General features: G+C 34.6%; 1 protein-coding gene across 13 annotated transcripts in view; it reads left to right on the top strand.

The window, feature by feature from the left end:
• The window catches only part of LRRC7 (leucine rich repeat containing 7), a 566,189-nt gene that overhangs the window by 288,513 nt on the left and 260,011 nt on the right, over window positions 1-17,665 (top strand). For all 13 annotated transcript variants that reach the window (XM_032297103.1, XM_032297104.1, XM_032297099.1 and 10 more), the window contains one exon: window positions 458-514. In XM_032297103.1, the coding sequence (XP_032152994.1) occupies window positions 458-514 (57 nt within the window). The remainder of the gene's footprint in view (window positions 1-457; window positions 515-17,665) is intronic.

Genomic DNA, 17,665 nt, shown 5'->3' with positions numbered 1-17,665 from the left:
ATTTTATGAAAATGACATTTCTCATTGCCCAATGTTGATGTAACTATACTCATAATCAATATGTATATTTCCTTAAAATCTATTACCATATTAAAAAATCTTTGGACATAGCTGTTTGGATAGTGATACTGATAGTTTACCATAGTAAAATTTATTTTTATTTTAATTTTGGGTTATTACGGGTACATATAGTTGTATATATTTATGCAGTACATGTGATAGTTTAGTGCTGACATTCAATGTGTAATGATCAAATCAGTGTAATTAGGGTATCCATCACTTCAAGCTTTTATCATTTCTTTGTGTTACAAATATTCCAATTCTGTTTTTTAGTTATTTTTAAATATACATTATTGTTAACCATAGTCACCCTATAGTGCTACCAAATACTAGATCTTATTCAATAATTTTTTAGACAGAAATACTAAGAGGAAATTTTTAAAATTCATTTCTGTAGACTTGTCAAATTGCGGATCTTGGAGTTAAGAGAAAATCACTTGAAAACTCTACCAAAGTAAGTGACTATGTATTTTCTGAATTTTGAGCTATAATTTTTTTTTTTTGGCTAGTAAGAAAAATAACTACTTCTATTTTGTCTGTGTTTTGTCACTTTGAGTTAATTTGTCTACACATTTTCCTAAAGGCCAAAACATATAGTACACTGTAAGAGATTCATATTACATGAGAATGTATCCTGTTTTATCAAAATGTAATTACAGGTAAAGGTAGAAAGAGTTCACTTAAGTTTCTTCTCATGGCTGAAGATACGTGCCAGAAAATTATTACACAAAACATATGAAACTGTCATTCTTATAGTTAAAAATAATAGTGTCATAAGGTTCAACTTAATGGAATGCTTAATTCCTCAAGTTAATTTATGGATTGTAGTATATATTTCAGTTTTTAAATTAAGAATATGCCAGAAATTTTTAGGAAAAAAGATTAAGATTTTTCAAGAGTTCATAAAGTGGTTTAGCTAAAAGTTACATATTCTTGTAAATTGTTCCTTTTTACTAGCCTATTTAAAATTTGGCTTATATAAAAATATAGGACATTTTAAAGTAAAAACTAATCCCTAAAATTTTATGCAATGTTTATCATAAGAAAATGCTTTGTTTCACCCAGCTTTGCCTTATTCATGTGTAACAATCGAATTTTGTGTTGTACAGATACAATTATTTTTGAAGGTCAAAATGGGTTCTTCACTTGATTAAATCAGTATGACTTGTATATGTTATGATGAAAATATTTGAAGTACTGTGTTGCTATTATCACCTTTCTGCAGTATTATAGAAAAATATTGAGTACAGTGAATAATTTTTCAAACATTTCAATAGGACTTAGATTCATCTGTTGAACCAAAATGTAACCTTATTTTTTACTTATTAAATCCTTTTCTAAGCAAACTAGATCGACTAATATATCAACAGTATACCTTCAAGTGCATTTTATGTACGAGATTATATATTAAAATTGTGTCATTGCAATATAATGACACAATTATGAAAATAACTTTCAGTAATGATATGAATTTTATTTGAATATATACATAACGATAAAATACCTACTTAATCCTCCGTAAGAGAAGAAAAAGAGTGAGCATAGAAATGAGGAAATGTCTGCATATTTCACCATCTTGCACTTTTGAATAATGCCTTTCTTTAAACTAAAGCATTGGGTACGGGCCTAACCCAAGGGACCCCATCCCAGGTTGGGGGTGTAAACAGGTGGCAATATGGTTGAGGGTGTTTTGTTCAAGTGGAAATTTCCTGCAAGTGCATCTAGTGCCACTGTGTCCATCCCTCATGCTTTTGTCTGCCACATTTAAAGTAAGTGGAAACATGACTAACTGGAAGCTAAACCAAGATAGAAAAGCAGTTGTTCCCTTCATCTAAACATATACATTTAGGTCAAGGAGAAAATATTGGGTATGCAGAGGAGAATCCTTTTCCCTCTGTTCTCAAATAATGGCTTTGATTTGAAGTATAAAATAAACCTGACATAGGTTGTTAGGTTTTAAAATATATTTTCAAGTACAAATCTTAAATATAAATTAAAACCTGATATAGATTGATAACATGGACTTTATATGAGGTAGCCGTGTGAATAAATCAGAGTAATGAGGAACAATAATAACAATAATTGGTGCTGGGGTATTGTGCAGGCTTTGAGATTGCAGTCCAGTATTAAACAATTAAAATAAGTAGAATAATATGTATAAACCATTTTGGACATAGAAAAATGTTGTAAAGATATATTAGAACTGATTCTGGTTCTCTTTGATAGACTCATATACATATAACTTATATAGCTCTTACAGCTTTTACATTTTAAGAAATTTTCAAAATTACTTGCAATCTAGTGTGTTCATTTTATAACTTACAAAAAATCTGAAGAACCAAATTCTGACATAAAATACATATAACTTTAGTTTGGGGTCTATAGAATGAGAAATACAGAAAGAAATTCTTCTTTGAACAAAAATAAACTTTGTTTTCACTATGTATTATACCTTTTTATCACCAGTCTATATCTATAACTTAAAACTATGTGAGAATATTATAGTATCCTTTATTTTGCACTCCCAATAAAAATAGAGGTAAAAACATAGTTTTAAGAAAAATAATTTTAGTTTTACAATAACTATTCTGGGAAGAGATAACTCATGAATTCCTTAGGGATACAAGCAAGATGTTGGATTGTTAGTTATTTTCTCTTCTTTTCATCTTTTGTCTTAAGTGTATATGCCTAGCAATCTGTGAAAAATGTGAATGTGTGTAAGAATTATAATATTACATACATTAAGATGTATATCCTTTAAGCAACTAATAAAGACACTTTGATGTATGGAAATTCTAGGATCATTTTTTTCAGTTAGAAAAAGGAATTCGTATTTTGTTTCCTTAAAATGTTTATGATCATTCCTCTAAATATATCAAGGAATAATACAATTAAGTTCTTTGGATATGTATTTGCCTAAAACTCATTGAAACAGTCAAGTCTTTATTATTTGTAATATTAGGAGACAGTGAACATCTGAAAATAACTAGATTGCCGAAAGGAAAAAATTTTAGATTCTATCTTACAGTCCTTCCTTATAGAAGAATCATCTTCTTAATTATGTTTTTTGAGGGATAGTCAGAAAATGTGGAGATGGTAGAGAGAATTAAAATGACTGTTGGGTGTCAAGGGAAAACCAATCCTTTGTTTGTTTGCTTATGTATTCCTTTCTTCATTTGTTTGTGTAAAAGTATCCCAGGGTCAGGAATCCAAGAGAGGCTGGATTCTCAGTGATGCTGTCTCAGGATGTCTCATGATGCTTGAATGGACTAGGGCTTGCCTCAAATCTCACTCAAGCAGTGGTTGGCAAATGGGTTTCTCACTGGCGATATGCTGGAGGCTTTCCATTTTTTTCCTATAGAAGCTCACATGTACCTATCTGTAGGGTTACTTTCAATGTGGCTGCTTCCTTCCTTCTGAGCAAGTGATTTGAGAGACAGAGTATGTGTCTAATACAGAAGTCTTGGTCTTTTTATAATCTAATCTCAGAAGTGAAAAACTATGATGTCTACCATATGCCATTGATCACAGAGACCAAATCTGGACCATTTCTTCCAAAGTATGGAAGAAAACAACATAAGACTATGAATACCCGGAGACAGGGATTAATGGAGTCCATTGTAGAGGTACCTACCACAGGTCTGGTTCTCAGCATTGCTGGTCTAGAAATTCAATGTTGACATTCACTAGATGCATCAGATGCAGACTAACTTACACAAATCAAACACACGGGATTTTATCTTAGCACAGCACACTCTGTTTCCCAGAACTCCAGCTCTACTAGTGTTCCTCTTGGACAAAACACGTGTGTTCCCATTTTGGAGGCTTTTCACTGTCAAGAATTTTCTTTCCACACATCTTTGCCTGATTAGGTCTTCCTTATGATTCATGTCTCTCTTCAGATATTGCTTCCTCAGGGGCCTTCCCCAGTTATATTATATAAAATAGTCTCCCTTCTTCTTTATACCATTTCATCATAGCACTTACCACTCTCTGTATGATTTTGACTCTTTGTTTACTTGGAGATTATCTCCTCAAGAGAGTAGAAGCTCCATTAATGAGAGGTTATTTCCACTTGGCTACTGCAGACTCTCCAGTGCCTTAAACTTGGTAGACATTCCAAACCAGAATGCTGACCTATGGATTCGCAATGACGAGTGTCTCTCATGTGACCTTGACATTTTGCGTCACTTGATTATTTTTCTCCACAGAAAATTATATGGGAAGCCAAACATTATAATCAGATTAGTCTTTGGAGAACAGCATGAAGTCAGACAAGGACAAATGATTGGGCTTTCTCAATAGCTGATAGCCCAGACTTGGATCTTATAAACCTACACACATTTTCTCTCTCTCTAGGTGGTTTCGATTTAGGCATAATAGTTCAGACATGACAGGGAGAAAAATAACTTCATATTAAGAAAATATTTATAACAACTAAATAAAATATAAAAATAGTATCTTATTTGCTTTTTATTAAAATGTGTCACATTTCATCAAGAAACAAAATATATATCAAGATAAAAATGAAGGAATAAGAACAATTTTTTAAATGAAATTTGGAAATGTTTTTCACAGAAGTAACATCATATAAATGGTTGGTAATAATGATGGGTTTTACCTTTAAATAAAACTGTTCCATATGTGTGGGAAAATTTTTTCTAATACCCTAAAATTAAAATAAGGCCTCATTCATTAATAATTTATTAAGGCCGTGACTAACCTTGCTTCAACTAGAGCTAAAATATATTATGTAAATGTATGTGTTAATTATGAAACTATGAAGTAATATGAAGAAAAGGAAACATAAATTAAGGTAACATGAATATTCATGTCTCTTGATGCACAAGGCATGAAGCATGATACCTCACTTTGCTGTCATAAACACTGACTAAGAGAGGAATGTTTCAAATATACTTCAACAGAATTACTGGGGCAATATCAATAAATACAGTAAAACCTGATGAACATATTCAAAATTGGGAAAGTGGATGGATTTGGTAGATGAGAAATGCTAAGAGTTGCTGGTAGAAGTTCAAAGTAGAAAGATAAATCTGAAGTAGTGACAATATCTTTTGGGTCATTGATGCTTCTGAGAATCTGAAAATAGCTATGAAACATAGAAAAGTATTAATACAAAATTCAAGCTGTATCTATTTTCAGTATACTAATAGCCTACTGTGAATATACACATTCTTATTTCTCCTAGACATAGAATATTTGGCTTTTTATGTTAAATAAGCAACATCAAAATATCTAGTATTGGCCAGGAGTAATGGCTCACATCTTTAATCCCAGCACTTTGGGAGACTAAGGCAGGCACATCACTTGAGGTCAGGAGTTTGAGACCAGCCTGTCCAGCATAGTGAAACCCCGTCTCTACCGAAAATACAAAAATTAGCCAAGCGTGATGGCATGCGCCTGTAACCCCAGCTACTCAGGAGGCTGAGGCAGGTGAATCACTTGAACCTGGGAGGCAGAGGTTGCATTGAGCCGAGCCAAGATCACACCACTGCACTCTAGCCTGGGCAACAGAGCAATACTTCATCTCAAAAAAAAAAAAAAAAAAAGAAAAAAACTAATGTAGAGCACCAAAACTAATGTAGAACACCTACTAATGTAGGGCCCTCCCAATTTTAGGGATCAAAGTTGTCAAATGGATAATTTTAGTCATATAACTATTTCTAGCATGTTCATTGAAGAAGATTTTTTTAAGAAGATAAAATTTTATAGAGTAAATTTTATTTTGGGTTGCTCATAATGCTAGATTTCATTATCACCTATGAAGTTTTTAAATTTCCCATAGTAGAAATTATTAAGAAATTATCTAAGAGAAGATTTTCCCAAGTACAAGAATAAACGATACTTTTAAACTACTAAACTATATATGCTAGATAGCTAGAAAATAGTGTATCTATTATTTATATGATTTTATCCCTTAGGCATCATTGCTTTTATTAAGTGATTTTGCCCCTGAAAACAAAGGTTCCAGAACTCTGTAATATCCACTTTGTGAACACTTAAGGACGGGTACACAACATATATTTTCAGAAGATGCCAATACATTATACCTTAACTGGACATACGCTTCCAAAAAGATTCACTTTAAATTATATATGTAAATTAAAGCCAGAGCTACCTTGACAGCTGCACACTGTCAAGGAAAGATATTAGATCGCGAAAGTCAAAAAAGACTAAGGGACTATTACAGATTCAAGAAAACTAAAGAGACTAAAAGTAATGTCATTCTGAACTGGTCCTTTTGCTATCAAGGACATTTTTGAGATAACTGACAAAATTTGGGTTTGAAGATTAGATGGTAGCGATCTATCACTATTAATTTCCTTATTTGGATGGTTGTATTTTGGTTGTGTAGAATGTTTGTGTGTAGGAAATACTCACTGAAGTATTTGGGAGCAATGGGACATCAGACTGGCAGTTTACTCACAAGTAATTCAGAAAAACATGATTTTTAGTTTTTAAACTTTTTGTACTTTTATGACTGTTCCAATAAAAAAGTCACTTTGTATTGTATTCTGCAATTTCATTTTTAGTTTTTTTACTGTGTTAAGACTACTTGACTACTTAACATGAGAGCTACCCTCTGAACAAACTTTTAAGCGTGCAATACAGTATTGTAAACCACAGGCACAATGTTGTACAGCAGATGTCTGGAACTTGTTCATCTTGTGTAACGGAAACTTTATACCAATTGAACAAGTCCCCATTCCCACCTCCCCTCAACCTCTGGCAGCCATCATTTGATGCTGTTTCTGTGAGTCTGACCATTTTAGATACCGTGTGTAAGTGGAACATGCAGTATTTGTCCTTCTGTGACTAGCCTATGTCATTTAGCAGGTTCACCCATGTTGTCACATATGGCAGAATTTCCTTCTTTTTTAAGGTGGAATAATATTCTGCCCTATATATACATACCACACTTTCTTTATTCATTCATCTGTTGTTAGACATTTAGGCTGATTTCATATCTATGTCTTGACTATTGTGAATAATGATGCAATGGACATGGGAGTGCAGACATTTCTTCAAGATCCCGATTTCAGTTCGTTTAGACATACATTTAGAAGTGGGATGGCTGGATCATATGGTAGTTCTACTTTAAATTTTGTTAGGGAACTATTCACTATGTTTTACCATACTGTTTTCAGTAAGAGCTGTACTATCTTCCAATACAGTATAACAAAGGGAACACAAAAAATGTATTTTAGAAATATATTTTCAAAGATAAATTCTTTGAAAATAAAGATAAAAGCACTATTAACACAGATAAAATTATTAACTATATGAAGTATTTGTCAATATACAGGTAAAGGGAAGAATTTGCACTTATGTACTAAAATGCTAACGCCATGCATGGTGATCCATGCCTATAATTCCAGCATTTTGGGAGGCCAAGGCAAGAGAATCTCTTGAGCACAGGAGTTTGAAACTAGCCTAGGCAACATAGCTAGGACTTGTCACTACAAAAATTTTAAAAATTAGCTGGGATTGGTGGTCTGTACCTGTAGTCCTAGCTACAAAGGGCGTGAGGTGGGAGGATCACTTGAGTCAAAGAGGTTGAGATTGCAGTGAGCTCTGATCATCTACTGCACTCCAGCCTGGGCAACAAAGTGAGACTCTCTCTCAAATAAATAAACAAATAAAATACTTAAATATTTATAAAAATCAGCATTTTAGAAGTAAGTTTCTATGTATGTGAGTAATATATGCATTGTGTATTTTTTTCTAACCTAAATGGCAATAAGTGCTATATATTTATAATTATAATGCAAATTTCTAAACTATTCATTTTGAAATACCATGTTTTTATTTCTTATATAAGTTCATTTATTCTTTTTTGATCAGATTACTCCATAGGCAGGCTTATCTGAAATATAGATTTGCCATGTTTTCTTTTTTTAAAATTCTTCCATTCTTTGTTTTCTAGCTTAATACTGGTTATCATTATCAAAATAATGAAGAAAGCTCATAGATTAATATGTATTTTAAACTGGACAGGTGTAACTGAGTCATGTTTCCATTCTCATTTCAGTGACCTATTAATGAATTTATCTCACTTGGCGTTATGCTACCCTACTAGCTATCTTAATGAAATATATCAAAATGTTCCTTAGTGCCAATGTAATGAAAATTCCATTGTCAGGCACAGCTACGAAATGCCTTTTTGATGTTTCTATTAACTCTGTATTTGTAATTCTATTTTATAACTGTAATACATAATTGGATGCTGTGTGATTGTATAATCATATTACCATATGCTTTTACCAATTTATATCAATTTACAGGGCACAGTGTTTTTGCTAAACCCATGGTATCATCCTCTTCAGGACTTTTTCAAAATCCCCAGTTTGACAAGCTTGCTAACCAAGGGAAACCACATTAGTGCCCTCTGCTTTTAGGTAACTGTACACAGAAACAGATATTTTCTTTACTTCTTCTCACTTGGTGCTATATTTTCAATTCAAATGAAATAAGTGGACAGTTATCACATTCTATATTTAAAAGTATTCTATGAATTATAATGCGTTATAACAAATTATTGGAGTCACTTATAAAATATCAAACATCTGCTTTCTATAGACTCACAAAAGAAAGGCTTAGTTCTGCCTTATGAAGTAATTGTATTTCTTTTTAAACTTGTACTCTCAACATGAAATTAAGAATGATAATATTATGGTTAGCTAAGGATGTGTCAAGAACAGGAGGAGCTTGGAGTAGGTCACAATAGCCAAGTAACATCATGGTATTCAAATTTCTGTTTTCAGAGTACTTCAAACAATAGCTAGTCTGATCCCTGATGATTAGTTTACCAAAAGATGAAAACTGCCTGCTGTAACAGTGAGGCTGAAAGCACCCAGTTTCCGTTTTATAAGATCTTGAAATTAGCCCACACTCATTCTGTTTTGCTGAGAAGAGCTATAAAGTAGTTGAGTGGGAATATACTTTGCAGTCAAAAGGCCCTTGTTTCTTGTTTCTGAGTTATTTACCTTCTCTGAATCTCAATGTCCTTATTTGTAAAGAGTGCTGGATATCATTACCTCTTTTAAGCTGGGAAATGTATTTTGGGTAAGAGTTGATGAAAATAAGACTTATTATCATTTAGACCCAGGAAACATTTTAAACAAATTTAGTATACACTGGCACTTAGAAAATTTGGGTGTATACAAGAAAAGATTGGCATAAGTGCTAGATATCGTTCATTTTAACTCATAAAAATATCTTATTATAAATGAAATAATGTTATTTTTAGTTTTTTTATAATAAATTCTTAAAAATAATTTGTGATGCTCATGTGCCTTTCTTACTTTGCCAGCAGTGCTGTAATGAAAACTACACACTCATTTTCTGTCATCCTCAATAAAAAATATATAAAATGTTTAGCTAAATGATCTAGTTGTTAATTCTTAAAGACTTTCTACTTTTAAAATTCGTAGCTTCTTTAGGCAAATATTAAACTTAGCAACTAAAACACATGATAGAAATTAACACTCAACAAGGATTAGGAAAGGCATACATCCATAGTTTGTATCTTCATGTATTTTATAAATTCATTATTGTGAATTTTTGTTATATCCTTTATGGTCTCTAAATAAATGTCATATCTTTACTAAATGAACGTTCTGAAACATCATACTAATATTGACTTTTGTCTCAGTGTCTCAGGCCAGAAAACACACAAACAACCTAGTTGACAGATACACTGCTGTGGTCTCAGGCATTACCTCTGTGCTGATGAGCTGCAAACATTTATTTCCAACCTGAACTTTTTACCTGAATTCCAATTCCATATTCCAATACCCAATTTCAAATGGAATATTCACCACATGTCAAAATGGAAATCATCCTCGTTGCTCTTTTCCACCCACCATCCGTAATAAAAACCAAACTTGGTTAAACCAAATTTTTTTTTAAACCTATATTTTATTATACACTGCCTAATGTCAGCTCTAGCCATAGAATTACAGAAAGCAGAAATTTCCTCTTATTTTCCTCTCCTACTAGCCCCAAATCATCAGCTATCAACTTATGTCACATCTAAGCACTCTTCCCTTCCCATGTTCTTACCCTACTTGAGCTTTATAATAACGCTTGCCTGTGCCTTGAACAATTCCTCTTTCATCTCTACCACTGGACTACATCTTCCTTATTGTTGTCAGAGCTTTCTTATTAAAACATACCAAGGCACATGTCAGTTTGAAAACTCAGAATGACTGCTCCCAGCTTTCAGAAGACAAAATGTCAAGAACCGTCATAGCTTGGAGTCAACATTTCTGGCTTCATTGCTTCCCAACACTTTCACCATCTCATGAGGTTTCTGCTACATCCAATATACAATGCACCTTTATGTCACTAAGAATCTTTCTTGAGACATTCCCTTTTTCTGTCTGAAAAACTTCAAATTATTTCTTAACTTCCCCACCACTTTTACCATGAAATTAGCCATAGATTTGGCATTCAGAGTGGTAGCTTAGAAATTCTTCTTGAGTTTTTGCAAGGCAAAGCTTCTATGGGAACTTGGATCTAATTATAGTTTTACTCAGAAATATAATAAGCTTAATTCAGTGAGGGTTTTTTGTTTTTGTTGTTGTTACCTTGAACATATTATCTGAAGCTTTAACTCCATAGTTCAACTGTCAAGTAAGCAACTGCAGAGCAGTGCTCTTTCCCTGCCCGACTGGAGATTTCGGAACGGCACAGTCTCTGCGACAGTGGACACATAACAGATATTAAGGGATTGATTTTCACCGGGTTCTCTTCTATGATATATTGGTAGGTGCAAAAAAATTAAAAATAACTCTGAATTTCACCAGATATATTTTATTATAGAATCTTGAAAGATTTTCCTGCCACCCATGCTTTGATTTTTACTTTTAAAAAGGACTCCTCACAAGAAAACAACAAACTACCCCATTATTGATAATTAGTTCAATAAGGCACACTAAAGCAGCTGAAATGGATCTAACTCTCCATAGATTTTCTGCTTCCTTCGGATCTCCTCTCTCCTCTCTATTCAAGTCAGGGTTATTTCAGGTCTTTCAATATGTAAAATACATCTTTAAAAAGCTCGCTTTTCTGTCGAACAGATGCAAGGGGGAATATTTCTAAATTGCTATAGTTTGCCACAGTTTCTGTGACATTTAAGATAAGTGTCTGAGCAATATTAAAAATAAAAATTCACATAAGAAATTAACTTGATGGTATTAAGTTCTTTAGATGCACATTTTGTATTTCCTTTGGTAATATGAGGTTTTAGTTTGTCCTTTCAAGGATTTTTAAAAATTATCATTTTCTTTCCAAACTACTTTTTCCATTGTGTTTAGTTTTATACTGTTTGTATTGTATATACCCCAAACCTTTACCTAACTACATTGCATTTCTATTCCTTTTGCTTCAAACTTAACCTTTTTCTGTAACTTTAATAGGACTCCTGTTCACATTTACTACTTAACAGCAATATTTTCTAGTTATAAAACAAATGTACTATAATTTTATGAGCAAGACTAGAAATAAAACTATTGGATTAAAAAGCTATGACTCTTATCAAGCATTAGCTGTTTACATTTATGTTTATTCTAAAAAGATGGGATAGAATATCTTATGCCATATGAACTGGTTAAAACAACATTCTCTATTTAGGAAATGTTCAGTGGCACTGTAGATAAATGAATTATTTTTTATTTTAATTACAGTAAAATGTTATTAAGGCTATCTATTGGCTCTGGATTATGCTGAAATACATCTTAATTAAACATATTTCTAAAAGCAAAAAATTCATTTTGCTTAAATGTTTCACAGAATTTTCAAAAGAAAATGGAACAGCGTTTCGTATACTAAATATAATCTTAAAGAGCATCTTTTAAGTTATTACTTCATCAAAATGAATATACATTGTAAAATATAAAACACATTTTAAAATATATACTTTCCTTTTATAAAAGAAAAAAGACATAATATCTAAAAGCTTTACTTAAGAGAGAATGTAAAATGAAAAATCTTTGACTTCCTATTATTCATACAATAATATCTAAGCCCCAAAACATGGCATTCCAGGCTCTTCGCAATCTGACCCCAACCTTTCCTCCTACTACTCCCTACTTAATTCCCTAAATATGACTTGCAAGTTTGTGCCTCTGAAGACAGACTGATAGGTTCTCACTTTATATAATGAACAAGTCAGTTTAAAATAACTTTAATTGGTCACATACCTAATATGTGTCAGACAGTATTCTAGGTGCCAGAGGATATAACAATTTTCTACTGTTCAACTGATGCCTGTGCAGCAATCAATACTTATCATTCCAATGGCGGGGGGCGGGGGGTGCTGTGGTTCCCTTGGAAGGAAACAAAGTTATTCAAAAGAGCATAAGTATATCTGCCAGAGAACCTACTGGTGCAGTAATTGCATTTTTGGGTCATGCATCATCTGGGCCACTTGGAAAAATAATACAAATAATCCCGTTCGTCTTGTAAAAGGGACAGACACCATTCCAGGGAGTAATGTCCCTTGTGTCTCAGGACATTGTAACCCAGTAGAATTAATAATTACAAACCCCCAAGACCCTAAATGGGAAAAAGGGGAGAGTGTAATGCTAGAAATTAATGGGAAACGGCTTGACCCCAGAGTCAGTATCCAAATTCAGGGAAAAATCCAAAAACGCTCAGCCCGGCCAGTGTACCAGCACTTTTATGGTATATTAAATAAGCCAGTGCCGGAACTTCTGAAAAAGACAAAGAACTTGTTCCTCCAATTTGCTAAAAATGTGGCCCATTCCCTCAATGTCACTTCTTGCTATGTATGTGGAGGGATGACTATGGGTGACAGGTGGCCATGGGAAGCCCATGAGTTATTACCCTCTAACCCTGTCCCTGACCTGACCTCAGCTCAAAGGGTTCAAACCAACACTTTCTGGTTTTAAAGGTTTCGATTATTGGACAATACTGCTTGGCCAGAGAAGGAACAGGCTTCACTGTTCTAGTAGGGAAGCTTAGCTGCTTCGGTCAGCGACTGTATAATGAAACAGTGGGCACTGTAACCTGGTGAAGCTCAAACTATACAGAAAAGAAATCCCTCCTAAAATTTCCAAAATTATGGGATGCTTGGAATCATCCTGGGTACTGGAGAGATTGGACAGCCCCTCCTGGGTTGTACTGGATATGCAGGCATAAGGCATACGAACAGCTGCCTGAAAGATGGACAGGTAGTTGTGTCATAGGCATCATTAAGCCTTCTTTTTTCCTATAACCTGTTAAGCCAGGTGAGCTGTTAGGACATCCAGTCTACTCCACCCAGGAGAAAAGAAGTCTAAAGATAGGTAAATGGGAAAATAATAAGTGGCCACCAAAAAGAATTATTGAGTACTATAGGCCGGCCACAGGGACAGAGGATGGCCCATGGGGACACTGGACTCCTATCTATACACTAAATCAGATCATCCAGTTGCAGACTGCCTTGGAAATACTTGTTAATGAAATGGGCAAAGCTCTGTCCATTTTGGCTGGACAAGAAACTCAAGTGAGAAATGCCATTTATCAGAACTGGTTGACTTTAGATTATTTGCTGTCAGCTAACGGAGAAGTCTGTAAAAAATTCAGACTAACCAACTGCTACCTACACATAAACGACCAGGGTCATGCAGTTAAAAATATAACCAAACTAGCACACGTGCCTGTGCAGGTATGGCATAAATTCAACCCTGAGTTCTTGTTCAAAGGTTGGTCCTCATCCTTGGGAGGATTAAAAACCCTCATCATAAGTGTGATAACAATAGTGGGTATTTGTTAACTACTCCCCCCTCATTCCTCTAAATGGCTAAGAAATCCTTTACTGCTATAATAGAGCAGAAGAACCACATCACAAATGTTTTATATCCATCATTATCAATCCGTTTCTTCAGAGGATCTGGAAAATGAGAATGAAAGTGAGACCTCTCACTAATTATAAAATGGTGAGGGTCTCAAAGGAGGTGGTGAGGAAGGAGACCCAGGCATCTAGGATCACCTCCCCCTGGACCTCCACACTGCATTTCAGTAGAAGAAAAGGCTGGCCGACTGGCACCTCCTAAATCACCTTCCTATAAATAGCAGGTGTGGTATGGGGGTATCTCTCCAGAAGACATCGTTTTTACTTAAACAAGATCAAACCCCCACCCTACTCCTCCATCCAGAGACCAGAACCCTTTCACTTGTAATTTCTAAGGCTGTAAACTTAAGATCCTTTCATGTGTAATATCTAGAGTGTAAGCCTATATGAAGGCAGAGCTTCTCTTTGTTAGGCGAGCCTGGCTGTTTAGACAAAACATAAAGCTTCGCTCCCGGGCCATAATAATAAACACCTCTTCCTTCCTAGTTCGGTGTCTGAGAGCCCATCCTGCATCACAATGACTTTCAAGTGTGGTGGAAGGAGACATAATAAAATATAAACAAATAAATGAATAGGATTGGTAACTGCGATGAAGAACACAGGATGATGTTATAGAGAGAGTTGGAGTTTTGAGGGTTCATGGTGAGGTTGGATGATTGGAGGGATTGGTTTTTTTGTTGTTATTTTGTCTAGGCTGGTCCAGGAAAACCTTTCTGACGAGGTCCGGTTTGCATCTAGATTTGAATGGTGAGAATGGTGAAGTTGTAAAGGAAGAGAAAGAGCAAAAACAACAACCAAGGAAAAAAAGAAAAGCAGGTGTACAAAACTTGTGATGGCAGCAAGCTTGAAATGTCTAAGGAGCACGAGACCAAAGTCGTTGAACATGCTCAGTGCAAGGTGAAGGAATATGAAACGACAGTGGGGTAAAATTATGAAGTGCCTTGTGAGCCATACAGGGAAATTAGAATTGTATTCTGATTGTATTGTAATGGTAAACCATGGAGACTTTGAGCAAAGGAGACATATGATTTGATCTAAGCTTTTTCAAAAAACAGTCTGACTTCTCTACAGAAAAGAGATTTTAGGGAGGCAACATTGAAAAGGGGACACCAATCAGGAGATGATTGCAGTAGTGAAGATGAGTAATGTTGGTGACTTTGTCTAAGATTGTAGTTATGGAGACAGTGAGTGGGAAGATTTGCGATCCATTTTGGAGGTAGGTTCTTGCTGATGGGCAGAATATATGGTGGAAGTAAAAAGTAGGAATCAAGGCACATTTCCAAAGTATGGGCTTAACTAATTGGTTGGATGGTGACACAATTTCCTGATATAGAAAAACTTTGAAGAGTAGTATATGAGAGGAATTGGGAATTTGATATTGGCAATGGAAAGTTTGAGATATCTATCTGTTAGACAATCAACTGTTGGTAGCTGGATACATAAATCATCTGCTCAAAGAGATAGAGATATAAATTCAAGAGTCTTCAGTGTATGGATTATATTTAAAATTGTGAAACTCTTTGAAGTGATCAATGGAGAGAACACAAACAGAGAAGAGATGAGGAGCCAGAATTGAGCTTGGAACATTTAGTTTGGGCATGGAAAAGGAGCCTATAAATGATTACAAGAATGAGTAGCCAGAGAGTTAAAAAGAAAACCAACTGCAGGTAGTGCCACAGAAGTCTAGGAAAAATGTGGGAGGGAGGAGTCAATTGTACCAAATGTTACTGAGATGTCAATTAAGACAGGAAAAGAAAAACCAAGCATTGGCATTAGCAAGATATAGGTCATTGAGAGGAGTTTGATAACAGCTATTTTAGTAGTGCATTATGTGCAGCCTTATTAGAGTAGTTGAGGACCAAACCAGGATTAACAAAAAGAGACAACAAGCACAATTTCTTCCGTTTTAACTGCAAGATGCAGCAGTGCAGAGATGTGAGTAGCTAGACAGGGACATCACTCCATGAAAAGGGTTTTTTAAGGATAGATTATAGTGGAGCATACATGCAAGCTGATGGAAATGACCCAATAGAAAGAAAGGAATTAAGGATGCAGAACAAAAGGGAAATAATTGCCAGAAGAAATGCTTGAAGAAGTGAGAGAATGGGCTGTAGATCACAAATGGAGGAGCTGTTCATAGAAGCAGGGACTCTTCTAACATGGAAACATCGGTGGTCTGGAGTGGAAAGATAAAAATGTTCTCAACTAATTTCTTTTATGTTCTCTACAAAGCATGAAGAGTCATCACCTGAGCACAAGCAGAAAATGTTAGAGATTTAAGGAGACAAGAGAAAGCATGAAAGAACTCTGAGAGAGTGAGAAAGTTAATGGACTAGGGTGGTGTCCTAGAATCTTCTGGCAGTGTGGACCACCTATGTGAGGTTGAAGGTTATACATTTGAAGAAAATCCAGTCAGAAAAGTTAGTCTTCTTCAGAAACTCAGATACTTTGCAAGCATAGAAGGAGACAAACCAGACAACTGGAGTTTGCCCGGTTAGCCACACGGAGGAGGAGGAGTGGACAAGGAAACATAGGTTGTTTATGGGACAGTGACTGGGATCTAGAACTACATATTTAAGATGGTAGATAGAAGTGAGGATATGAAAGGGTCAGGAAGAAATGTTTTATTTGTCTTTCTTTCCTTTTTGATATGCCATAAGTCTTTAAAGTGCAATCCAAATGCTGCTCTCTCTATAAAGTGTCTCATGGCACCTCAGGCAAACTTAATGATGCTTTTCTCTCTGTTATGTTGCCTTTTGTACATTTCTCCATGGGAGCATTTTTCACATTATGTTGAATTTGTTGTCATTGAGTATATCCCCAAGAAGACTGTAAACTTGTAAAGGGAAGAACTACATATATCTTATTCATTCATCTTTATTTTGGCAACAGTGTGGGGGGCATAAGGGAGGCTTGCAAAGAACATTTACAATGCAGTATGGAAGGAAGTGCTTTAGTACCTAGACTAATGCCAAGGACTTGATGGAATCCTGTGAATACTTGATTGATTGGAAGGAACAGCAATGAATAGGAAGTTAAGCTCTGGAATGTTTTCTTATACAACAACTGGCTCTTGATTATTGGAAAATTAATAACTCAAGTATAATGTTCATTGTTCATCTTTCTTCTCATTTCACTTGCATACCTATAGCCGTTACATTCATCATTAGCCTGAGCAAGAGTTCACTGCAGATGTCAAATTGTTTTAGTATCTTTTGCTTTTTAAAAAATGCTGGAAATATAATAACATGGCTTAAAGTGACGCTTTTCAGTTATACCTGGACTTTATTTGCTTTCTTAAGTTAGTTAATTGAACATGTTATCAATTTTAATTGAAAAAAGAAATATCAACTTTGGGCATATTATTAGATGATGTTTTTTATAGGAAAATTTGTTGTAGTACATTTTAGATGGAATCAATTTCCATAACATTATGTAAAATGAAAATGTGTTCTAAAGAAAGAAATGGTGAAGAAGGTACAGTGTATTGCGAGGCAATATGGCTTTTTTAGATTGCCAAATGTTGTTGCCTGGTGAGCAAACTGTGTAAAACATTTTGTATCAGAATGTCCATAATGCAATTATAATTTCTAAAGATAGCTTTTACCAAAGGTTCTGTAGCTTACTAAATGCATCATGCCTCAAAATGTTTACAAAATCATTAAGTCATCCCTGATGCTCAAATGTAGCTGCTGTGAATCCTCTTTATAAGACTGACATTCT

The sequence above is a fragment of the Sapajus apella genome, unplaced genomic scaffold (genome assembly GCF_009761245.1).
Source record: "Sapajus apella isolate SASKATOON/1434 unplaced genomic scaffold, GSC_monkey_1.0 scaffold36, whole genome shotgun sequence".
Taxonomy (NCBI): domain Eukaryota; kingdom Metazoa; phylum Chordata; class Mammalia; order Primates; family Cebidae; genus Sapajus; species Sapajus apella.
This window is presented reverse-complemented; position numbering and strand designations above follow the sequence as displayed.